Here is a 26,873-nt window from a genome sequence, read left to right on the forward strand (position 1 = left end):
ATTAAGTTAACTTATACCTAGTGCATTTAAGCCAATTGTATCCTTAATTCTTATTATAGCGACACTAATTCACCTACTGGAAATGTTAATTTCTGCTCATCTATATCATAGCATCTTACCAGCTTCCATCACCAGTTTTTTTTTTTTTTTTGGTAATAGCTTCCATCACAAGTTTGTTATTGATACATAGAGTTAGTAGAGTCATGAACAAACAAAAGCCCATTTCTTGAACCTCTTTTTTCTTCACATCTGTCCTATTTTGAAAGACTAGAAGCATCACAAAGCAAAATGGGACAGTCTATAATTGAGCCCAAACCTCAACAAAAAGGGGACCAAAGAGAATCATTAGAGCAACATCAAAAAGCCCAACCCAAAGTGAATACAAGCAGTCCAGGGGAGATCTCGACGAGGAAGGCTTTAATAAATAAAAATTCTCCACTTGACCAAAATTAAATAAATAAATAAATAAAAATTCTAAAATTCTAAAAATATAATTTCTAAAATTCTTTTGAAAATAATATATTTTTATTCGTCTCAAACTATTTTTGTTATTAACAAAATTTGGAGGATGATATATTTTCCCCGGTAGTTTAGAACTTTAACTCTTTAAGCCACAATGTTCTACAACGGCGTCACCTAACTAAACTGCCTGGATTTGTGGACTGGTGCAAATTATAACCTAAAACATTACCGATGAGTTTGTGTGTTTTCAAAGTCCGATTTATGCACTAGTCCAAAGGACACATTTGTTATATCTCAGGTAACCTACCTCTGCCAAACACGCCATAATCACAATTAAAAATACAAGAGGCATAGCCTTAAGCAACCGCATACAGTCAAATTGAACATTCTCTTTCCTCCATAAAAATAATCAAGCTCACTTAATTATTCCCACACAATCACAAAATGGCATTATGCTTGAAGCCACCAAGGCTACACCACAGCAACAATAATGAAGATGACTCTGCAGTCTTCTTGGCGCCACCACCACCAATAAATCAATTCAAAACTGCTTACAAACTTCACGTCAGAAACCTCTCCTATACTCTGCACCAAAACAACACCACTTCCTTCTCATTATGTCAAAAGCCTAAGCCTGTGACAATACTCAAGTCTGTGACTTTTGTTGCAAGGTGTTCGGAGATAGTTGCGGTGGTGGGTCCCAGCGGGACAGGAAAGTCCACTCTTCTCCGGATAATCTCCGGGCGGGTGAAAGAAAAAGATTTCGATCCCAAGAGCATATCGATCAATGAGCAGCCAATGACCATGCCAGCACAATTGAGGAAGCTTTGTGGATTTGTGCCACAAGAGGACAACCTGCTTCCTCTTCTAAGCGTCAAAGAAACTCTTCTCTTCAGCGCCAAGTTCAAACTCAAGGAAATGACACCAAAACAACGAGAATTGCGTGTCGAAAGCTTGATGCAAGACCTAGGCCTTTCCCACGTGGCAGATACTTTCGTTGGAAATGAAGACAACAGAGGTATTCAATATTTTTAGCATATAATAATATAGATACATATAAAAAATTTAACCTATTTTTCTATTAGTTATCAACACATATATATATACAACTTTTGATACGAAATTATATTAAATATTTGGTGTCTTCTATTGTACCTATGGTGACTACAAAGAAATTTATCAATTATTTGTTGACATTTGGTAATTGAAAGCGTATCACTAAAAGTGTTACTTAAAGAGAAAGTGTTACCCTTAATCGTTAACTTGGCTCTGATACCAAAATTTTTATTTGGATTTTTCTTTTAATTTCTTTTTTGAAATTTCTATTTATATAGGTGCTTTATAAAAAGTATTGACCATAATTTTTCAATCTTGTTTTAGTTTATAATATTCTTTTTTGCATGGATTATTGTATATAAAATCTTTTATCTGTTTGTCTTTTTCTTTAATATAATTTCTCAAATCCTTAATAACTTCTTTTATTTCTTCACTTTCTCCTGTTTCTAAATATCTGTTTAATTTTTCGATTTCATTCTCCATTTTTTCTTTTAACAGCTTTAATTCTTTTAAATCATAATATGGTGTTCCAGGCATTTATAAATTTTTTAAGTTTAGCTCCAGCTTGTTTATATTTGTTCTTATTTCTATCATTTTTATTATAAGGTCATTAATTTCGAATTGAAGATTATTTAATTCTCTTTTATATTCCTTTATTTTACTTTTTAATTTTTTTGCTCTTTTTCTTTTTATTTTATTTTCTGGTCTTTCAATCTTTGTATACTTCATTAGTTATCTTAGAATTTCTGCAAATTCTATCATCGATTCATCATTATTTTCTAGAGATTCAATTAACTTTTCTAATACTTCAACTTCTCCTTTCAATTTGTCATAGATTATTTTTAGAGTTTCAAATGCTCTTTGATTTATTTCAGAAAACTGTAAATAATTCAACCGATTTTTTCTTTCAAAGAGTTCTTGTTTCTTGTCTTGATAGGTTACATATATTTTCTTTTTATTTATTGTCATAACTTAGTGTTTAGAGTTTCATTTAATTTTTCGACCTTTTTTGTTAATTCTTTTATTTCAGAATTTTCTTTTTTAATCTTTAACTTAGATAAATTTAAAGGGCTATTAATTTTGGATTCTCTTATTTGAAAATTCGATGAAACTAATTTTTCTGATGGTTCTTTTAGTAAAAGAACTGGGTTTTCAATAGCTTTATATTTTGGTATTTCTGTTTTTACAATTTTCTGAAATAATTCATCGACATAAATTCTTTCTCTGTTTTTAAATATTATACTATGATGGCTATTTGTTAAAGCATAATTTATTGCATATGTAATTGAAAATGGTTCATCGTCTTGTTCCATTAGATTCTTTCTGTGAAATTTATAAGCCAAACTTATAGATCTTCCAAGATTTTCAGTTGATAAAGGTATAGCATATCCAAGATGGGCATTGAATTTAACATTTACGTTTGCCAAGTTTCCATGAACAATTCCAATTATTTGATCTATTGGGTCATCAGTAATTCTTTTGTCACAGATTGCTAAGCTTATTGGTGAATTAATTCCTTTCATGTATGTAGATTTGATTAAGACTAATATGAATCCATCCAATTTTAGATCTTTTTTGTTGATCCTTAATTTTCTCAATTTGTTTACTCAATTCTTCATCATTTATCAAAGCTATTTCAAGTTCTCCATTAGCAGATTTTATCTTTATAGGGGCTTCAAGTTGAATTTTTCCATAGTATATTATATTTTTTCTATTAAAAACTTCTTTTAAAAGATTTTGTTTATTAAAATTTTCATTTGATTTGAGATTTAATTCTGTTTTTAGAATAGCTTGTTTTTCATTATCTAATAAGGCAGATAGTCTATAATAATCAGATTCTTCCGTTAATTCTAGACTTTCTAAATAATTCATAGCTATGAGATTAAGATAAAGGCGTACCTTTCTGGAGAAAAACTTCCTTTATTTAGAATATTTTACATAAGATGTTTTTATCTCCAGAGGGGAGATTGTAGATACTAACTCCAGAGGGGAGTTTAGAATTGGTTTTTCCTAAGGGAATTCTTCTTCAAACTATAGAATCGCCTCGGCCGCTTCCTCCTTGCTCTCCTAGCATATGAGTACTCTTAGCCTTCTGCTTTCTATTGTTTGATGCCTTCTATAATTGCCTAGGCAACCTATTTATAATGGTTGGGTCTGATGGACAATTCCCATCCTTACCCTTCTTATGACGTCATTGCTTACGTCATTGTTTAATATCTTGCACCAGCTACATTGTTGGTGCTCTATGACCTAAGCGCTTACGTCACTATGCAATAATGTTGAGAGATGCTTCAGATGTGCTGTCCTCCTCTTTCATCATGTGACCTTCAGATGCGTTGTCTTCTTCCTTTATCATGTGGGTTGATTCCGTTTTATTATTGCTTTCTTCAGATAACTCTGAGACACATAGCTGGCACTTGTGGTCTTCTCTGTCTTTTATCAAATAGCAGAGATTCCTCTTTATCCCTTCGGGGAGCTTTTCTAAGAGTCCAGATAAGTTGTAGAATGCTGATTCAAATTCCACTAAGAGTCTCATCTCTCTTTCTTCAATTTCATTCCTTTTACTGGACACAAGCAAAGTATTTCTGCTTTTATAATTGATTCTTGTGTGAGATTCCCTTGTTATCTTTTGAGTTCTTTCGAAGACCCTTGCTAGTGTGCTGGCTAGTCTTCCTTCATGACTGTAGATTGTTAAATCTTGAACTTGATCAATTGGTTGAAAATTTTCTGGGAAGACGGACATGAAGATCACTTGATGTGTTGGAACCAAGCATTCTTCTTCTTCATTAAAAATAGGTTGACTATTCGTAAATTTTAGGGATATATCCCTTGGATTTACGTTGTCAATCATATTTTTAAATCTTTTTACTGCATCAATAAATCCTGCAGGAAACTCACTAATAATTTTCAAATCATTAAAAATTAAGATTGTATCAATTAATCCATACTGGAAAAACTGATAGGTGTCAGATGGGGAAGCCTCTGGAAATATAACCAGCTTTGTTAGCTGTTCTTTGGCAATAGGATAATATCCCAAGATCGCCCTCTTTTCTGCAGTCCAATTCAAGACTATGTTAAGGGTTTCTCTGAGATTTGATCTACAAACCCTTTTCTTTTCCTTGATTTCAGCCCTTGTAGGAATGTTTCTTATTATCCCTGTTCTCTGGGTTTGAATTGGAGCTTTATCTGCTCTTTTTAGGGTTTGCTCTGGATGAAGAGCTTCATATTCTCTAAACGATTCCTTTGCCTCTTCCAGTGTTAAAAACCCTCCTTTATGAATTATCCTTGATTGCTGTGTAAATGGTGTTGCTTTTTCCCAGGCATCATATACTCCTTTCATGGGGCCATTATAAATTACATAATATTTTTTATCTTGGGTGGATTTTTTGATAATTTCAGCAATTGTTTTATTTTCTAGAATTTTTTCCTCACCTGATTTGTCCACCACGCTTAGCTGGCTGAACTCTGATGGTTTTGGTTGTTGTGTTGATTTCATCGCTTCGATGGCCTTCTTGAGGGATTGGATCTGTGTCCTTACTTGCTGACAATGCTTGCATTTTTCGAGTTCTTGTTCGTATTTTTGAATTTCTTGATTTAATGTATTGTAGACGAACTCCATTCTCTTGTTAATGTATCTGCAATAACATTTTTGTCACCCTTAATATATTCAATTTTTATTGGATATTGTAACAAAAATAATTGCCATCTTACCAATCGTCCATGATTATAATCAACTTTCAAATTATATCGTATGAAACCTGTTAAATAACTTGAATCTGTCCTTAATGTAAATTCTTTGGGTAGTAAATCAATTTTCCATTTCTTAAGAGATTTAATTGCTGCTAGAGTTTCCCTTTCATGAGTAGTATATCTCTGTTCTGCTGGAGTAAAAGTCCCTGAAATATACCTGCAAAGTAATTCCTTTGGGAAATATTTAGAATCTAGTGATTCTTTTTCTTGTTCCAAACTTTTTATAGCTTTCTTAGCTTTTAGACATCCTGACCAGGTTATGTCTGAAGCATCTGTTTCTACTATTAAGTAGTCATTTTCTTCTAGAATATAAAGTTCTGGAAGTTTTTCACATAATTCTTTAATTCTTTGAATTTGTATACTATCTTTTTCATCCCATTTCCATACTTTTTTAGTACTTATTTTTGGAAATAAGCTTTTAGTGTATTCTGTTATATTCTTTAAAAATCCCTGATCAGAAATTTAATTTATACACCCTAAAAATCTTTGTAATTGTTTTCTATCTTCTATTTTATTAGGAAATAAATTTACCTTTTCTAGAACATTTGGTTGAAGTTTTAGCTTTCCTTGAGTAGATAGAATTAATCCAAGGAACTCTATTTCTTGTTTTGCTATTCTTGCTTTCTTTTTACTAAGAACTAATCCTTTTTCCTTGCATCTTTCTAAAACTATTAATAATTTTTGAAGATGATCTTCTTTATCCTGTTTTGTAAAAATTAGTATATCATCAATGTATACTAAAACAAATTCATTTAACTCTTTTAGATTTTCTTCCATAAATCTTTGATAAATACCTGGGGCTTGCTTTAATCCGAATGGTAATACATTCCATTCATAAAGCAACACACTTGTTGATTCCTTTGTTGGGCAAGTAAAAGCAGTTAATTTCTTTGTTTCTTCGTCTAAACGAAGTTGCCAATATCCTGATTTTGCATCAAGAGATGAAAACCAAGTTGCTCCTTTGATTTTTTCTAAAATAGAATCTTTTCTTGGAAGTTTATGAGCATCACCAATAGTTGCTTCATTCATTTTCTTATAGTTTATTACCATTCTTCGTTTTTTCCTTTTAATTTCATTATTGTTTTCAACGTAAAAAGCTGGAGCCGCATGAGGACTTTTACTTAATCTTATAATTCCTTTTTCCAAAAGGTCTTTACACTCTAATAAGAACTCTTCTCTATCTCTCGCGGAATAAGGAATTTTATTTGGGACATTTATCTCTTTTGTGGGATCTTTTAATTTAATGCTTACTAATTCGTTATTTGTATTTTTAATATCTAAAGGATTTTCAACACAAATTTCATCCAAGAGTTCTTCTATCTTTATTTCAAGATTATTTTTTGGAATATTTATCTGAAAGTATAGATTTAAATAACATGTTTCTAATATAGAAAATATTTTAAACTTTAAGATCTTATCTATAGTAGTAGTTGGTATTTTTATACGTTTTGATTTTTGATTTATTAAAGAATCGTGTGGAGCTTTTAAAACTATATATGTTAATTCTTGAATGAATGGATGATATAGCTTTAAAAAGTTATTTCCTATGATAAAATCCATTCCAGAATCTAACATATATATAGATGGAACAATGAACCTATAATTTTGAATAAAAATTTCAACCATCTATGCTTTTTGGTCAATTTTATGTATTGATTTGTCAGCTATTCTAACTTTTAATGGTTTCTTTAATTTTTTCCAATTAAGTTTTATACTTGAACTAGCAAAGCATTGTGTTGCCCCAGAATCTATGAAAGCATTTATAAAATTTTCTGTTATTTTTATAGTAATAAATGTAGCATTATTACTCAGTCTCTGAGTCTGTTTCCGAGACATATTCAAAAATATAGTCTAAGTTATCATCAGATTCTTCTAATGGTTCCATGAAACAAGACTTAGCAATTTCTATTTGTTTAGTAAGATCCTTTTTATCCTTCTTTTTCGGGCATTCATTTGCGTAGTGTCCTTCTTCTTGGCAATACCAACATTTACAATTTTCTTTTTTATTCGGGCAATAGTTATTTCTTTGTCTTTTGTTTTTATTGTTATTTTCTTTTCTAAAATATCTCTTTTTTCTCCAGTTTGGATAGTATTTTCTTCTTCTAAATTGATATTTTCTTTTTCTTTGAAGATTTTTATTAAGACCATATTTTTGAGGTATCTCCTCATTATCCTGACAGCAAATTCTGATTATATTTGCAAATCTTTTTTGAGTTGCTTCTTGCATACAACGTTCTTTTATTTCCTCTCTTATAGCAGAGGTTGCTCCACCAAAATTATTTTCAATTGTTCCTCTATTTATTTCTCTTATAAATCTTCCCATTATAAATTCATTAGCAGGATATGAAAGTTTTGTTATGTACATACTAAGATAATGATTTTTATCTTCTTCTTTTAATTTGTAATAATGTATTCTATATTCACATATATAGGACTCCACATTACATAAATCATATATCTGAATATTAGCTAAATGGTTTTTTGCTTCTTGATATTCTTTATTATAGACTTCTTGTCTATGATCTATAATATTTTTTTCAAAAAATTCTTTATATAGAATCATCATTATATATAATATCTTATCATAAGCTGTTGTTTTTGTTTCTAATTCTTCTATTATTTGGTTTTCTATTGATGTCATATAATCTCTTATAGTTCCTTTAGTATGAAACCCTATGTAATTCCAAATGTCCCTTCCAGACAATTCACCAAGTTTTGGATTAGTAAAGGCTTCTAATAAGAAGGAATTCAACCAGTTTTCGAAAATCTCTTTTTCGTTCTTTTTGCAGTCTAAATCGAGCATTATTTCTCCTTCCATTTCCTGGATTTTAGGAACGTATTTTGATGGTATTTTTGCATATTTTGAATCTTTATTTATAAACCCTTTTTTAAAAGCATAATTATCAAAACCTGTTTCCCATTTAAATTAAGATTGATTATCCTTAGATGTTCCAGCTTCATTCTTTACTTGTATTGGAATAGCTGGTTCTTCGTCACTTGAATAATCTAGAATGTGTTCTTCATTTTCTATATTTTTAGAATTTACTAATTCTTCCTCTATTTGAAAACCATGTTCCATAATATTATTTTCTTGAGCCATTTTTAATTGTTTAAAAAGTATTGTAACTTCTTCTAATTTTTCTTCAATATTCATAATTTTAGTGGTGGTTTTACTTTTAAATCTGTTATGTTAATTATGTTTTGAAATTTTTCTTCCTTGGGATTCTCTTTTTCCTTATTTCTTTGAAATTTTATGGATGTTAATATTTCTTCAAGCATATCTACTATAGAATTTAATTGTGGGTTAAAAGTATGATATAGATGTGGGGAATCATTTCCATGGTAACATTTTTTAGAAATTCCGTGTGAAAAATAAGTTTTTTCAGGTTTTTGAAGTCCTTCAATAAAACTTATAGTAAAATAAAGATTTTGAGAAAAATCATTTTGTATTGATTTTAAAAATTCGGTGTCATTACAGTTGACATTAGTTAAAATCATTAATTTTTGATCTATTAATTTTGATAACTTAATTATTTCTTCTCTTAAATCTTCTAATTTACTTTTTTCCATTAGGTGACGCTTTTCTTTGTGAAAGGTTACACTTTTAAGTTAAAAATGTAACCTTAGCCACCACTAGTTACCATAGTCATAGCCACCAGAGACTTGGCTTAAATGTTTTCTATTTTAAAAAGTATAATTTACTATCCTAATAAATTAGAATGCATAATTTTCTATCCTAATAAAAATATATAAGAGAATACTCTTAAAGTACCGTATTTATAATAACGAAAAACCTTGTTGTATAGAGTGTCCCACTTTGCTACAAACTTTGCAGAAAGTTTCACCTAATCGATCATTTTACTTTATTTGAATTGAATCAGGTATATCAGGTGGCGAGAGGAAAAGAGTTTCGATTGGGGTTGACATGATTCACGACCCTCCAATCCTGCTCTTAGATGAACCAACATCAGGCCTAGACAGTACTTCGGCATTGCAAGTGATAGAGCTTCTTTCTTCGTTGGTCAAAGCAAAGAAGAGGACAGTGGTTCTGTCAATCCACCAACCCGGTTACAGAATATTGCGCTACATTTCTACTTTCTTGATCCTCTCCAATGGCTCAGTGGTTCACAACGGTACCCTAGATTCCCTTGAGGAAGCCATTACCAAATTGGGGTTTCAGATTCCCATGCAACTCAATGCTTTGGAATTCTCCATGGAAATCATACGCACCTTACAAGATCATTCCGGTTCCAAAACAACTGAGCTGGAAGAAAACGAGCCACTATTTCCAAACCCCATGTACCCAGTGGAAGGAAACAGCGATATGATGACATTTTGTTATGCAAACTTGGTTGAGATATGGTTCCTTTGCTCAAGATTCTGGAAGATTATTTACAGGACAAAGCAGTTATTCTTGGCAAGAACAATGCAAGCATTGGTTGGTGGATTTGGGTTAGGAAGTGTTTACATAAAAATAAGGAAGGATGAAGGAGGAGTAGCAGAAAGGTTAGGGTTATTTGCATTTAGCCTTAGTTTTTTGCTGTCTTCAACGGTTGAAGCGCTTCCAATATACCTTCAAGAAAGGCGTGTTGTGATGAAAGAAGCGTCAAGGGGAGCCTATAGAATTTCCAATTACATGATAGCCAACACTTTTGTGTTCCTTCCTTTCTTGTTTCTAGTTTCGATATTATTTGCAGTTCCGGTGTATTGGCTCGTAGGACTCAACCCTTCAATCAGCGCCTTCGGATTCTTCGCTTTAGTCGTGTGGTTCATCGTCCTCATGGCCAGTTCTCTGGTGCTTTTCTTGAGCGCGGTGTCACCTGATTTCATATCCGGGAACTCTCTGATTTGCACAGTCCTGGGAGCCTTCTTCCTCTTCTCTGGATACTTCATTCCCAAGGATAGCATCCCAAAGTATTGGCTTTTCATGTATTATGTGTCACTCTATAGGTACCCTTTGGATGCACTCATCACAAATGAGTACTGGAATAAGAGAAATGAGTGCTTCTCATTCTCATCATCTTCTTCTTCTTATTCCAAGTGCTTGACTACTGGCTTTGATGTGTTGAAGAGTAGAGGGCTTGAAAAGGATGAGAGGTGGATGAACGTGGGAATAATGTTTGGATTCTTTCTCTTTTATCGTCTGCTTTGTTGGCTTATACTTTCACGAAAGGCCTCCAAGTCAATTATATGAGAGACACAACCTCAAAGCTCACAGATACATTAACATTAACATTATTATTCTTCATTTTAGTCCTCATTCTTGCCAAACAAACAAACAAACTAAAAGTGTCTTCAAAATTAAAATCAGATGATTTTCTCCACTCAGCATTAAGAAAAGAAAAAGCTTATGTGCATATGTGTGACAAAACAGGCATTGTTTTTTAATTTACAAGTCACTTTCGGATTTTCCATACGTTATAGTTCTCCTGTATCAATTTGTCACTTGCAATATATAAAGGATTAAAACAACTTCCTTCTGTCCTTTAATCATCTCCTTCGAATTCGATACTCATTAAAAAATGAGAATAAAACTTGTTTATTTGAAAGGATCACTTATTTTGTGCCTCTACATTATTCGAGGAAATATCCCGACGAAATACAACAACAACAATACTTAACCTGTTTCTATGAAAAAAAATTTAGTTCACTCAATCCATCTTATTATTCTTTATTCTTTTAGACTCTTCTTAATTTAACCATGCACCCCTGCTATTAGTATACTGTTTTAGGAGATTTACTTTTTTTTTTATGTTATCCTATTTTTGAATATCATTATATTTTATTTGTTATTAATTAATAAAATATAACCCAATATGAAAAAAAAAACAGAATTAGTAGGAGTTACCAAATCAATGTTCAGACTTTTCAACTTAAGTAAGAATTTAATTTTGATGCATTGTCAATATAAAATAGTTTTATACGTGCATTCAATTATATAATACTATATAGCAAAAATAACTATTTTTTTATATTGACCGCGTATATAGTTATCCAAAACAATGGATATAATAACCAATGAGTTATAACTCAAATAGCATCTATACTCTTGTTCATACCCTGGCCCAACAGTAAAAGTCCAGGTCCAAACAAAAGGCCTAATCCCACGGATTGAGCCTCACCCAATACCGACCTTCGTCCAATGAAGTCGGTTCTAACCACGACTTGCTCTAAAGAAGTCGGGCACGAGAGTTAGCTGGCAGATAAACACTCATTCAAGTGAGTAATTGCCCCTAAAATCTCTCTAACCACTTCCAAGAGTCATATCCTAACCTCCCTAAGATAATGGGACGGTTAACGCCCTAAAAAGATGGCACTACTCCAACGGTGGTTATTGGTTCACCACTATAAATACACTGACACCCCTCAGGTATCTCCACGTCCCAATACTCTCTAGACCTGCTCACACCCTTGCTAACTTAGACATCGGAGTGTCTTTGCAGGTACCACCCCCTTTTCCTCATACGAGCAAGTCGGACGGAAGCCCCCGAGGTGCAGACTCACTCGAAGGCTTTCTCTTTCAAGCGATTGGGCCAATCAACACCATCCAATCCATTAATCTCCAGTTACCCACCGTAACAACTCTATAAGAGGTCGCGAGTTCGAGTCAATTAATCCATTTAATCAGAATAATTGTCAGAATCTTTAGAAGTACTAAAAATTTATTAAGAACTAAAATATCTAAGCTAAAATTTATTTTTACTCTTAAATTTAATTGGAGTCTAAAAAAATTTATATAACTATTTAATATTTTTCTATATAATACAACATATATATTTTTATACAGTGTAAATACAACTGTATAGAACTATATTTTGTTTGAATTCTATATATTATTTCACGATTGCACTTCTTTCATTTGACCCTATGAAGCAACTGGCTAAGGATTTGTGTTTGTTGGTTTGGATGATCTTGTGGTCAAAGAAGGCTTCATCTGAACAATATGGTCGTTGCTGACTCCCATTTTCTTTGCGTAACGCCCTGCTTGGAAGAACCTTCTAACCGCCTTTTCCATGTAATCTTTGCCTTGCTTCACTGTCATGTTCTTCCCTACTCTATCTGGGTAACTAGTCAAGATATTTTCCCCTTTAATCACCGCCGCAAGCTGAATTAACTCCTGTTGAAATTCACTCATTTTACCATCTTCTTTCGCCTCACCCTGCCTCATCTTTACAGGGGTTGGAAGTTTCTCTGTAAAAGAAAGTAACATCAAACCAGGTTTTGTGGTTTTATGTCTGTCTAAACAAACAAACAAACTAGTTTTTATGTTTATTGTATGGTGGAAACTCAGATACAGTCGACTTCATGTGAAGTTGATAACTGAAAATCGTTAAATGATTTGACTGATTTGACTAAATTTTTATCTAACCACTCTTAATTATCAACTTCACGTAAAATCGACTGCATCTGAATTTTTATGTCTCAGTGATTTTGGTCTCTGGTCAATATCTAATCAATTGTATTTGTACATATACAAGAGTATTATGTTGTCTTTTACTTCAGAAAATAAAATAAGAATGTTATGGATAATGCTATGTAGACAAAAAAAACAGCCAGAACTTGTCTTATTTAGCATTCATTAATTGTCGCAACAATTAATGAATACTAAATAAGATAAGTTATGGCTGTTTTTGGCTGATTTTCTTTGATTTCCAAACATCTCCGTTCATAAAATAATCGTAATTAATATAGCGTTTCTTATTCATTCATACATAATTTTGTCTCCAATTTTAATACAAGAATATTATGTTTATTCTAAAAATTAGTTACTATGTATTTTTTGTATATATACACATGTTATTTTACACATTTTTAATATATATTTTGTATTTTAATATACGAAGGGTAGAGTATGTGTTTTGTTTTTAACGTTTGTAATTTTTTTAAAATTATCCTTAACAATTAAGTTTATTTAATTTTGTCTTTAACTTTATTGGTTTGTGCCAAAATTATCCATGAACGTTAATTTTATGTAGAACTTTAAGAATGAAATTGAAAATTTTTAGGAATAATTTTAATACAAATTGAAAACGTTAGAAACAAAATTAAATAAAATTAAACGTTATGAAAATTAAAAAAATCACAAATATTAAGAACAAAAAATATACTTTTTTATTTAAATAAATAATTTAATAATTAATTTTTAGTATATATATAACATTAACAATTTTAATAAATTTTCATATATTATTAAATCAATATGTAAATGTTCTCATAATAATCCAAAAATAGATGATTAAGGCTCTAAATTCTAACCTGGGCAATCCGTCCTGGGTTCGGTCCTGGTCTTGACAATGGTCTCAAAGGTGCCAGCCCATGCATCTCTCTTTGTCAAAAATGAAGTCAAATTAAAGAGTTTTTTCACTGTTGCTGGAATGGATGAATGCTCATATTCGGATGTTGGTGTTGGTGACCCCATTGGCCCATGAACAACTGCATATGCACTTGTCAATGGTTTATTGCGTATATTAGAATCACAAAATATACAAGTAGAAAGATACTAAGAGTGTCTTTGGTACTAAAAAGGAAAGCTCCTCCATATTAGTATAGCACAATGGAAAAATGTCCTATTATCCCGTATTTTATTGTAAACATATTGCGATTTGTTATGGTAAATTCTTTTTAAAAGATATTTGTACTTTTTAAAATTACAAACACTTCAATTTGTATTTAGTAAATAAAAATAATTATCTATTTAGACTTATTGTTTTTAAAATATATGAGTGATTTTAAAAGAACTTAAAGAAAAACTTTTTAAATTTGATTTGTATTTATCAAAACTAAAAATGTTTGATATAATTTTTTAAGTTTTATACTGTATTTAAATTTCTGACACTTATTTAAATAAATTAATAAATTAATTACTAGATCAATTTAAATTGATTTTTGAAAAACCAATTTTAATAAACTACTTTCGAAAATAAGATTTTACCAAAAGATCTTGTGTTATTATTTTTCTTTTGTTATTTAAGAGAACTTTATTGATAATATTTTAGGAGTAAATATAGTTAAATAGGTGAAAAAACAAATTTTCCAGAACCAAAAAGGTCCTTAAAACAATTTTCTTTGAATTATGCGGATATACCCGATATCCGATCTGATCAGGTCCAACTTGAAAAAAAATGCAAATATTGTATCAAATCTGATCCAGTGAATGTAGTGCAAATCGAATAGAATTATAAGTTATATCCGATTCGATCCGTGTACAGCCCAATTTAACATGATTTGTGTTTATTCAAGTTAAAATGTATGCCTTTTAAAATAAACTTGTGTTATTTTTCTGTATTATTCAACTACTCCACCGGAAAAAATATTTTTTCACTTAGAAACAATATTAAATTCTTTCGCATTTATTTACATAAATATACATATTATACATTAAAAGTATGAATTAAACTAATAAAATTAACCTAACACCTGAATCAAACCTTATCTATTGCAGATTAGATACATATTTAAATTATTATTTAAAAAATTTTGTAAAATTTAATTTTAATATAATTATTATATATCTATTAAACTATATAAAATATTTAAAAAATTTTATTAATAATAATTTTAATTTATATCTTAAAAATATGTTAGTTAAATCTAATATATATATATATGTATCTTTGATTTGAGGCGAAAAAACAATATATCACCTTGATGAATAAGTCAACCGACCCATAATAATTTCGTAACTTATTGCTCCCTTTCGCGATATGTATGAAGCAACTTGATTAGGTGATGAATAATTTGTCGTGGCTGGGTTGATAAGTACCTAAACGTGAATTCCAAAGAAACGATGTTTCACGGGGAAAATTTTTATTAAATAATTAAAAATAATATTAAATACTATAATTAATGTTTTTTTTGGGAGGAGAAAAATATTAATTTAACATTATTTTAATTATTTTGAACAATATGGAATTTTTTATTTATTTAAAAAATTTCCATTTCATATAATACTTATTGCCTAAATAAAAAAATGATATTTTATTATCTTTAATAAATTCTTTCATATTTTTATAAAATTAAAAATAAATATTTATATTTACTAGTTTTTATTAATAAATGTCTTTTATTATCAAAAATAAAAAATATAAAAAAATATTATATTTTAATAGCAAAAGGATGATGTATAATACACCAAAAGGTATATGGTCCCACCTGCACTAACACTGCAATCAACTTTTATGTTTGTTGTCGGTTTCAATCCAAAGTACAAACTAGTAACGTGTAAATCAGATGGTTTCGGGTGAACCTGTGACTATATATGACCAGTAGTGCCTAACAGAAAATCAACTTACAAGATCACGATTCACGAAAACCACAAATTTAATGTGTGGGTAGAACCTAGGTGAGATTTGAGACATGATACTATGATTTTTTAGGTAAACAATCATAAAGAGAAGCTGTAATCTAGATGGGGAAATGCCCATATGATAAGCAAGGTATACAGAGAAAAGGCTATATTAGTTTCCTCTGAAATGTAACATTGTAATGAATATGTCACGAACTGATATATTTTTGAAATATTAATAAAAAAATTTAAGTATTTAAAACTAGATCTTAGAATAACAAAGAATTTCTCTATACAAATGCTAATTAGACATTCCAAATAACAAATTACAAAAGCAAACGCTAATTTGATCATTTTAAATAGAATAAGGTATTATTTTTATTTTCAACGTTTAGAATAAGTTTTAAATTATTTATAGGAAAAGTATAGGGTACCAACATATTATCCGTCAACTTCTGCTAACTCTTATTTATATTTGTGTTTCTTGGAAGTGTGTTCGTAGATGTGTCTAATAATTAATATATTTTAAATACATATATAAAGAGACACATCTAGAAAATATATCTATAAAGACACTTCTATTAAACACAGTTATAAAAAAGACATTTTTATTAGACACATCCACGAACACACTTCCATAAAACACAATTATAAATAAGAATTGGCAGAAGTTGGCAGATATGCTGTTGGTAACGTAGCGTAACCGTTATTTATAACGTTTTAAAATGTTCTATTTATATTCTTAATATTTCTAACTTATATTAATGTTGTCTTACTGTTAAATTAACTAACATTTCAATAATGCTGTTAAGCACCTGGAGATTAGTATCCGCTCTAGCAATGTTTTGCTGGTAACTGTTATTAAATAAAAAAGAGAATAAATAAATAAACGTAAAAATAGGCCTTTTCTCCAAAACCCTAATTGCAAAACATGTTCTTGTTGTTGCTGCTTCACCATCTCTCGAGCTCCATATCCTCTCCTTGATTTCAATGGAGTCCAAAGCATGCTAACTTGAAACGAGGCAAAGCAGCAAACATATTTATTGTAACCTAACAGTAGAACTTGCTGGGAGGTAATCACGCTTCAGACAAAAGAAGAACCTAGGTTTTAGAATCAACCAACTTGAGAGTTAGGGTTAACGTAGAAACTTGGAGTTGTGCACGCGAAGCTTCAGAAGGACGAGTTGGGAATCCAAGGAGAAGAGAGGAGAAGCAAAGATCATTGCGGAACTGAGGGATGGAAGTTTAGCACGGTAGCAACAGCAACGGCGGTCGAAGATGTCAGCAGAATTAGAAAATGCGGCAGCAATTGGCATGGCGAGTTGTTGCGGAGATGGCGGAGGCTAAGCGTGCTGTGGTGGCGACTGGCATGGTGAGCTGTAGTCTAACATAGTATCATCATGTTCTCTCCTTTGCGAAGAACAGAAAGTAGCAGTGAAGTCGGTGGAGTCTTCAAGTGTGGAGGCATATTGGAAGCATTCAGCAGCGCCACAACATGGTGGCTGGAAGAATTAGGCATCTGTTTAGATCTAGGGTGGAGTTGGGTCTATTATGCTGTATTGGGTAAGGTGGGTTCTAGGTTTTGGCCAGGTCAGTCAGCTTTGCTGGCAATTGTAACAATAAAGAAATACACTTGTGTAATGGCGTTACTAAAATGTTAGTCAATATAACGGTAGCACAACATTGATACGAATTAGAAACGTTAGGAACAACTTTAAAACTTACTCCAAACGTTGGAGACAAAAATGATACTTTACTCTTAAATAACAACTAGTCAACTACAAGAAAATATTAACAATATCACTACTACTGTAATAGATCTAGTCAAATAAAGGGAAAAGCGATATCGTAGAATAGATTTGGAACGACAATGACAGAAAAGAGTTGCATCAGTGATGTAAAGAAGGGAAAAGGCGCGGTGACATCATGAAGCAGATTAGAGGCACAATGGCGATGTAAAGAAAAGTAGAGGTATAGTGGCAACATGCGTTTTTTCAAGAATAGATTTGGAACGGCAGCGACAAAGAAGAAGTGCGACGACAAAGAAAAGGCACAACAATGACGTGAAGCAGGGCAAAGGCACAATGGTCAAAAGGGGAAGGTGCGGCTGTTGATGGTTAATGATGAAGAAGAAGAGAGAAGTGTAGAGAAAGGGAGATTGAAGAAGAGTAGGGGTGCACATGGGTCGGATGAAATCGGGTTCACCTTGACCCAGACCTGATCCTAATTAATGACGGGTCTATTTTTGAGACCATTATCCAACCCTAGACCCGATGAAATCACACTCCTTTCGGGTCATACTAAAACCGGGTCTCGACCGGGTGAAGTCCGAGTCTTGATAAATTTGATGTCAAAAAATTATGATGCACTCATTTATAAAGAACAAAAAAAAAATACTTGTTATAGAGAAGTTGATAACCATATTTGAACTTGAATTTGTCCATAAATTATAATTTCATGTTTCTTTGATCTATTTCCTAATTCAACAAATGTGATTAAAAACAAAACAATAAACTTATAATTAATATTACATAATATTATAATTAATTTAAAACATATATACCTTTTTTAGTCCCCCTAGGGTGCACATCGACCGGGTGAAGTCGGGTTCGCCTTGACCTTGACCTTGCCCCGACCTTAAATAATGACCGTGTCTATTTTTAAGATCCTTACCCGATTCTAAACCCGGTGAAATCACACCAAATTATCCCTAAAATTTTTGGGTCCAAGCCGGATCTTTAGCCTTAATCGAGTCATGTGCACCCCTAAAGAAGAGGGAGGCTAAGAGAGATAGATTAAGTTAGGATTTTGAGTTTTTAATTGGCCAGGTCGAGTGACCCGTGCCACAATCCCAAATTGGTTTAATGATAGCCGAGTCAAATCATATGATTTCAGGCATTAGTCAATTGAAAAAATATAGGGAGACAATGAGTTTAGTGTATAATGTGTACAATAGAAATAAAAAGGAAATTAAGATAAGATGATTAATTAATTATTTAATTCAATTTTTAAAATTTAAAAATTAGTATTAACATTTAAACGCATTCATACTATTATAATTGTTCCTAATTTCACCAGAACCTCCAATTCACGTCCTTACCATCATCGTGACCGCGTTCTCCCGCCGCTGTTGTTCAGGAGTCCAGTGCCGCTGTAGCCGTTTCTGTTTTGCAACCATGTTCTCCCGCTGCCGCTGCTGTGGCCCCAAATTGCTGCTGTTTTCGATCCGCTGAGGATGCCGTTGCTGATGGCTAGTGAATAAGTAATTGATTGAGTCAAGAAAATTGTTGGGAAGTCGATATGGAATGTTCGTATGGGGAAGGAGGATCTTTTGCACCATCTTTATGTGTCATTCATGATATATATGGTACGGACGTCAACATTGTTACCCGCTGCCGCCTAGCCTCTCCGCGAACGTCCGATCGCATCGCACCAGCCCCGAACAGCCTCTTTTGTGCTGTTCACCCGCTGCCGGCCATGCAGTCTCTTCTGCAGCCAGTTTGATCATGGTTGCTTTTTCTGTTCATTCATCTTCTTCTCCTTCTACTTTAATAGCCAGTTTAGGATAGTCATTTTAATATATATACGGATGATTATTTTAATTTTTATGTGGATGATTATTTTGATTGAATTGAGTTTATTTATATATAATTAAAATATGTTGGATGTGTAATATTGGACGAAGATATACTTGAGCTTTATCCCAAACGTTTATAGTAGGAGTAAACACGATCATTAGCTATAAGTGGCTGTAGAAAAAGAGAGATGTATAGAAAGGGAAAGCTAAGACTTACCAGTTCCTTTTTGAATCCAAGGCGAGACGGCAATGGTTGGAACTCTAACTCCCAACCTATCAAAGGTGAAGTTGAATGGTTCCGGACCCACAATTCCATCTGGAGAGGGCACCCCACGCACCGGCGTAGGCACATGATCGAAAAACCCACCATGCTCATCGTATGTGATTACCAACAAGGTTTGGTTCCATTGTGGGCTCGCCCTCAACGTCTCATATACCTCCTTTACAAACATCTGTCCTTGATAGACATCGTGCGATGGGTGATCATCGTTGGCTGGGAACAACTTTGTGTCCATGTACCGCTGCTCTACCACAACGTACCCCGGCAACTTTCCTTCTTTTGCATGCTGCTTGAACCACAGGTCGTATGGGTGGAACTTGAAGATATACTTGAGCTTTCTTAGGTTCTTGTAGAACAATGTTGCCGGTATGTTCTGATAGTATATTCCAAAGTCAATGCCCGCATCATTCAGGTTGTCGAAGATTGTTTGTTGAGGGTAACCTTTTGCCAAGAGGGACGCAACGTTGCTGGTCGCACCATGTGAAGTGGCGGAGTGCACATATAAACGGTTGGGCTGGGTGGACGCTGGGACAGAGGAAAACCACCTGTATAATTTAATTTATTTTTAATATATATTTATATTTCAGTATGTATTATACACTCATATTTCATTTTTGATGACTAATTTTAGCCTAATATAACTCATAAATTAAATAGACTTTTTTCCTCACGCAAAATTTATGGCGAATTAACAAATATATTAGTTTGTAGAAAGGTTAATTAGTAACAAAACCGTTTCTAAAAGGTGACGAAGTTTGAGAGAGGAAGGAATGAATTTCATATATGGGGATTATGGACTCACCTATCAAAGACAGCAAACTCAGAGACAAGTGACTTATAAACAGCAACATTGTCAGGATCAAACCCGTTCATCACATCGTTGGACATGGCGCTCGTGTTGTCCATGGAGTAGGCTTGTTGTGCGAACCCGTTCATGGGTGCCGGGTCGGCCGACGTATCATTTGACCCGAATATCTGTTCCCTTATTGCCTGGAACGAGTGACCCGGATCCGGGTCCACGTACTGCGCCTCGTCTTTGAAGAAAAACCGCTTCGAATTCGGGTCGGTCACCGATAACGGGTTTGATTCCGACCCGTTTACGCCGTTGATTTCCGGGTTGAGCTTCTTCATCCATCCTAGCATGTGGTCGAAGGAGCGATTCTCCATCACCAAAACGACCACCGTTTTGATCGGGTTGGCGACGGCGTCGACAGTCTTGAATGGGCAGCTTGTGATGAGAACGAGTAGCGCAAGGGTGGATAAGATGCTACTCTGTGGCTTTTTCATTTCCTCTGTTTATGTAATGTTGTGGTTTGAGAAAAAAGAGATTGGATGGAAAGTAAAATGAGGTGGGTAATAGCGAGGGAGATGGAGAGGCAAAGACGAGAAGAGAAAACTAGAAAAGAAAACCCGTGAGCTGCTGAAACTGGGAACTGGGGTTGCTATTTATTTACAGTCAGTTTCGCATAATGCTACTTTAGTGGCAGTGACGCCGACGGAGTAGCTAAACGAACAGTTATTTTTGTTTACATTTGGAGTTCTTTAAAAATAATAAATAGCAGCCAAGTTAGGCCTATATAGAAAAGTTTTAGTGCTACGCGTTGAAATGGATTTGCACGGCAAAATGATTAAGAGATCTAATTATTTTTCTAATAACATAATTTTATTGTGGGATAATTTTGAAATAAAGCATATTTATCACTTAAAAAATGGCAATTAAAATTAATTAGAGTCCAGACTTTATTTCTTTAGTTTATTTTCCATAATTTTTACCAATGAAAGATTAACAAGTGTTTTTCCAATTCAATTATTGAGATGAATGCCACAATATTAGATCTAAAACTGGATAATCCTTTCAAGCATAAAACTGGATTGACAAGAAAACATTCTATCATTTAACCAGAATTTTGTAAGTTACATTACACAATAAGATGGGACGAAAGTGTGTGATGAACTCAGGTTGGTTAATTTTGGGGATAAGGGCCAAAAGTGTTTGGTTTATACTGGCTAGTTTCTTCGGGTTATGCCAAAGAAAAGAGATATAATTATAGAGAGATTCTTGGATGATATCCCAATGCTCTTTGAAAAAAAGAGCCAGGATGGGTGTGCCACTGCCACAATGACTTTTCTGCATTCACATAATTATTAGGCTTTAGATAAGCAAGCAAGCATCCAAAAAACATATTCTTTAATCTGAGTTGGCAAGGGAACGGTCATTCTGTCCATACCATCTCTGATGCCTCCCACATACCCCAGCTCAATCAAGCAGCATTCCTCTATCCAATTTCTAGATCTAAATCAGCACCGCCCTTCTTTTCTATCATTAAAATCCCCAATGAAATTTGCATATCCTCCCCCATTTTGGGGGGCTACATCTGTCCTTCACCCTCTTGGGCCTCTTCTAATTTTTTCATTATCTCTACGAGCTCTCTAGAATCTATAAAACCAAAAACTGTAGAATTTGGGTCTGGGGATTTGTCAAGGTGATTCCACCCTTTTCGTTTCATGATTCATCGAAATCCAATTCTCTTGATGTTGGTTTTGTGTCTCAATTTCCATGTTTTGAAGGGAGTTTTCAAGTTCACTGGGGGGACAAGTTTGGTCTGATGAGATTGTTCAGCTTGGATATTTTGACCATGGTTAAAAAACTGGTTTCTGTCTTGCTTGTGGTTTTGTCCTTGGGTCGGGTTTTGAATTTGGTTTGGGATCAGGTTTTGGACCTGGAATTGGTCAGATTTTGGAACTCGATTGTTATCATTTTTTTCATTTTTCTGGGCTGGGTTGTTATTGGGTATTCATGGATTGGGTCTAGATTGAATATTCTGGTTTTGGACAGTTTTGGGGTTTTCATGATTTGGGCCTTTACTCATTTGGAACAGAAACACTTTGATTACACTTTTCAGCATATTTAGGAGAATGTATTGCTTCCTTACCCTTGTCCTTTTCATTTTTCTGAGTAGAAGCTTCCAATAATTGATGTGCTGCAGTGTCCACTCCCCTTTGATCCTTTCCTTCTACTTGTACATTCAACTGCCTTTTGTGCCCTCCTGCCACATGGATTTCTCTGCACAAGCATCCAAGGTCCGTATGGTCCCTGGTTCTCCTCATTTACCAATATAGTGCCTCTCCAACTGCCATGGTGGTTTCCTCCCTTCTGCTCTCCTCTGCTCTTGCATTCTTTATATTTTCATCCTTGTTGGTTGTTTGGTTTTTATTTTCTGGACAGTTGCTACTTTCATGTCCTATTCTTCCACACTTAAAGCATACTTCATGGATACCTTCATATTCCACCATGTGCAAGTGAGATACTGTGAGACAAGAGGTTTATCCAGCTCTACCTCAACACAAATTCTTGCAAACGTTTCTCTACAAATTTGGGAAGTGTTGGTATCTACCTTAATTGTTCTTCCCAAAATATTTTCTATCTTTTCCAGAATCATCCTATTGTAGTATTCGGAAATGAATACTCTCCAGTTTTTTTAATACTTGAAGAATTGAACTCTCACCATTAACTAAATTTATTTTAATCAGATTAAACATCAAGATAACAAAGAAGATTAACCATTCAATCAGACGGTATACATATATACACCCAAGAACTGATACTGTTACCTGTTAAAATATTAAATATAACTGACTCAACGTAATTCAATCTCGATCGTTTCATTATAGAATACAATCCTAAACAATTACCAATGTATTGTTTTAACTTCGTACGTAATGAAGGACCTTGGCCCCAAAAAAGAAATTAAAAGAAGAAAACTCATTTAATGGTTTCACATTTGACCTATAAAACGAGCTTTAAAAGAAGCAAAGCAAGGTGTCTGCTTCCAAATGTAAGCCTAATATCTTGGATAAGAAACCCATAACCTAGGGCCAAAAAATCACTACCCAATCAACATGGAACTTCTCTATCAAAATTTTCTCCAACTTGCTGCAAAACTTACAAGCCATAATCAGTTGGTAAAAATGAAACGGTCAATGTCATAAGCCATCCACAAATTCAGCTACTTTCTCATTTATTCCTCCTTTGCCTCAATGTTCCCTTTACTTTTACTTTTACTTTTGCTCTTTCCTTTCTTAACCTTTTCCTCATTTAGATTTCCATTGGAAAAGTCATGAGCACGATCTTCCACACTCCTGCAGTAGAATTTTTAGGAAGATGATTGCAGGGAAAAGGTTAGAATTTATCACACATCGGAGCCATTCATATTCCCTCAACAAGATAGAATAAAAGGTATCCTTAACAAATTTAAAAAGTAAGAACAATTCAGGTCATATTACTCATAGAATTTGCCAACTTTATGTATTGTTCAGCACTGAAATTTACCAAAACCATATTCTTACTTTGCAAATTCATTTTTCCCACAAGTTCAGTTTAGCTTTAAAGCATGATAAAGTGTATTGGGCTTCTATATCGAAATATAAGGAAAACAAGTGGACTTACCCTTCACCTTCAAGATGTGAATCTTTGTTTCCTTGTTCTTTCTTTCTCCTTTTTGTTTTAGCTTTTCCAGCATCCTCTATAGTCTCAACTTCTCTGTTAATTCGCCAGTCCATTAGATGACATTGTTTAAAAATCATTTTGCATTACTAATAATACTAAATAAGCGTCTCTGTTTTGCATAAACAGAAGGATAAGTGAGTTGATGTTGCATATGTACAAAGCATGAAGGTTATTATTAACTTCTCAATGAATGCATTCAATATGTTGTGGGTTTATACTAACAAAAAAGCGTACTAATTAGCATTAATTATAAAACAATGGATAAAGAAAAACTCACTCATTATCTGTAGGTTGTTTGATGTGTTCCTTTTGCCGCTCTTTCCTTTTCTTCTTGGGTTTTTCATCTTGTACATGACCAACGTCAGAGGAAGGCAGCTTTTTATCCACAGTTTCAGTTTGTTTGCTTGATATACGTGACAGAAAAAGATCAATAACCAAATCAGAAACCTTTGCCTCTAAGACAACAAACCTAAGTACATGGAAGACATAAGAACTCACTCGTCATCAGCGCCATCCTTGATTTGTTCTTGTCCTGCGATAGTATCCAGGGTCATCTCAATTTTTGGCTTATCTTGCTCACCTTTATCTAGTTTTATAGAATGCCCATTAGGGGAACTCTTGATTTCTTTTTCCTTCTTTTTCTTTTTTGATTTTTTAACATCCCCAACATCTTTCTTTTTGTCTGACAGAGCTGCTTCCCTGTTTCATAGAAAAAGAAATCATGAATAAATTAAAAAACTAACAAAAGCTTAAGGCAGAGAAAACAAGCATGCATACAAACTATAATTTAGAATTAATGATATCACCTATGCGTCTGGCTATCTTGAAGAACATTGTTAGTTTTCAAAGCTGTTTGAATAATACTATCGCCATCATTATCATCATTCCTGGTTTCTTTTTGCTTTTCCTTCTTTTTCTTTTTTGATTTTTTAACATCCCCAACATCTTTCTCTTTGTCTGACACAGTTGCTTCCCTGTTTTGAAGAAACAAATTCATGAATAAGGTAAACACTTACAAAAAAATTATAGCCAAGAAAAGCAAGCATGCAAACAAACTATAATTTATAATTGGTGACACTCACCTATCCCTCTGACTATCTTGAAGGACATTGTCAGTTTCTAAATCTGTTTGAATATTACCATCACCATCATCTTCGTAGTTCTTGTTCCTTGCATCAAATGCTCCACTATTACCGGTGTTAATTTCGTCGACTAAGATCCTTTGACGAGCTTTACTCTTGTAAACAGATGAAATCAGCAGGCTATCTTCGTTATCAATTTCTTTTGTCTGGTCATCCATACTATCATTTACAATCATCTTTTCCTCGAAACCCCCATCACCATCATCATCCAACGCTACTGAACAATACTTCTTCCTAAGCCGTCCATGTTTGCTTTTCTTACCTTCTGGTTTTATATCATCAGAAGCTTCCTCTGCAGTGACAACAGAAATAGTGATACAAATATCAAACCAATCGAGTTTTAAAAATCTACCTACCTATCAATAGGCGAATCATCTCTAACATGTACAATAATAAAAGTGATGTCACATGTGGTTATGAAACTTAATCATTGGTGAATATCAAAAGACATTGCAATAATTGAAAAAATAATGAAAGATTAAAAGGTACTGTATTACAAGAATTAATATCAAGTGGAGAAAAGTGGAATGAAACAGTAACAAACACAAGCAAAAAATTAAGAAGGATGAACATTGAACGTGCCTCCATTGGAAATTGGAGAGGGCGGGAAAACCTCCGGATTAGGATTATCATCAATAAAACTATCGTCCAAATCATCTTCATCGCTGAAATCCGACCTCTCATTCTCTGTATCAGCAATATCCTCCCCGTATGACTCTCTGTCGATAGTAGCTTTGGAAACAAAAAGCATTTTCAAAGGAAAAGGAAAAAAGAAAGGCAAATGCAGTTGGGGAGTGAAGGATACGAAGAGTCTCCATGGAAGATGGTTGTACGAGAAGTTCTGCCAAGATAGTAACCGCAGAGATGAATGCTGCGAGCTCCGATGACGGTGAAGACAACTTGATCGACTTCCTCAAGCTCCAAATTCAACTGCAATGACTCGGTGGTTCCAGGATAGAGAGAGCAGAGATACACGGGGCTACTATTGCCTACGTTACACTGCAGCGTGCTTCTTGTGGTCGCACTACCGAACCCTAATGTAGCCTGAAAAAATGAGAATGAGGATGCTTGAATTGGAGCAACTGAAAATATAAAGGAAGATGTGTTAAGTTACCATTGAAATATGGAGGCGTCCTTTGGAATCATCATAGTTATGGATAAAAGGCCTTCCAGATTTGACCTCCACTCCTACATCCACCAAAGAGTTGAACAGCGTCGCAATCGCAGAAAAGAACAATCAAGAGTGAATTAACTTATACTTACCCCAGAAAGCCATGTCTTTTCCGCGTTTCTAAAACCCTATAAGAGGGTGTTTAGAATGTCTTTGAGGCAGGAAAGGCTCACGGTGATGACGAAGATGATCAACTGCGACAGTGGGCCTATGGATTTTTTGTGAAGCGAGGGTTTGAGGTGATTGATTGATAAAATTGGACGACAGTCACAAAGGAGGAGCATATAACTATATATATATATAGCGCTATGAAAATGTATTTCCCGCACTCGCCTTAGCGGCTGTTATTTCAATCACTCTTCAGTCTTCTAAATACGGTCCGGCTCAAATAGCTGGCTCAACCAGATATCTTGAATTTTATAATCCAAGCTTGAGGGGATATCAGTTAAACAAGTTAGTTAGTATTGTTCAGTATATTAAAATTAGTTACTAAAATCAGCTATTAATTTATTTGTATATAATCAGTTATTAATATATTTACATATATAATTGTTGATCAAAAAATATTTTTGATAAAAATAAATTGATTCAAAATGAGTTAAAGACAACTTTTTAAGAAGATATACGCGTAAGTGTGGAGTTG

The 26,873-nt window shown here is 33.4% G+C and overlaps 3 protein-coding genes across 3 annotated transcripts; 1 reads left to right on the forward strand and 2 right to left on the reverse strand.

The window, feature by feature from the left end:
* The first annotated feature begins 763 nt into the window (after positions 1–763).
* On the forward strand, positions 764–10,748 carry LOC112795536 (ABC transporter G family member 23). The gene is made up of 2 exons (XM_025837495.3): positions 764–1,480; positions 9,150–10,748. The coding sequence occupies exons 1-2, from the start codon at positions 907–909 to the stop codon at positions 10,460–10,462; spliced, it is 1,887 nt and encodes a 628-aa protein (XP_025693280.1). The 5' UTR covers positions 764–906; the 3' UTR covers positions 10,463–10,748.
* A 1,202-nt stretch (positions 10,749–11,950) lies between these two features.
* LOC112795537 (non-specific phospholipase C2) lies at positions 11,951–20,966 on the reverse strand. Its single transcript, XM_025837496.3, has 4 exons — positions 20,213–20,966; positions 19,348–19,955; positions 13,525–13,701; positions 11,951–12,459 (listed from the first exon to the last, which is right to left on the reverse strand). The coding sequence occupies exons 1-4, from the start codon at positions 20,695–20,697 to the stop codon at positions 12,149–12,151; spliced, it is 1,581 nt and encodes a 526-aa protein (XP_025693281.1). The 5' UTR covers positions 20,698–20,966; the 3' UTR covers positions 11,951–12,148.
* Positions 20,967–23,054: 2,088 nt separating this feature from the next.
* Positions 23,055–26,616, reverse strand: LOC112795538 (uncharacterized). The gene is made up of 10 exons (XM_025837497.3): positions 26,323–26,616; positions 26,174–26,247; positions 25,865–26,103; positions 25,642–25,778; positions 25,000–25,351; positions 24,724–24,891; positions 24,416–24,616; positions 24,195–24,320; positions 23,858–23,950; positions 23,055–23,550 (listed from the first exon to the last, which is right to left on the reverse strand). Exons 1-10 carry the CDS (start codon positions 26,333–26,335, stop codon positions 23,430–23,432), a joined length of 1,524 nt encoding a protein of 507 aa, XP_025693282.1. The 5' UTR covers positions 26,336–26,616; the 3' UTR covers positions 23,055–23,429.
* Positions 26,617–26,873: the final 257 nt, after the last annotated feature.

Source organism: Arachis hypogaea, chromosome 4 (assembly GCF_003086295.3).
Source record: "Arachis hypogaea cultivar Tifrunner chromosome 4, arahy.Tifrunner.gnm2.J5K5, whole genome shotgun sequence".
Lineage (NCBI taxonomy): Eukaryota > Viridiplantae > Streptophyta > Magnoliopsida > Fabales > Fabaceae > Arachis > Arachis hypogaea.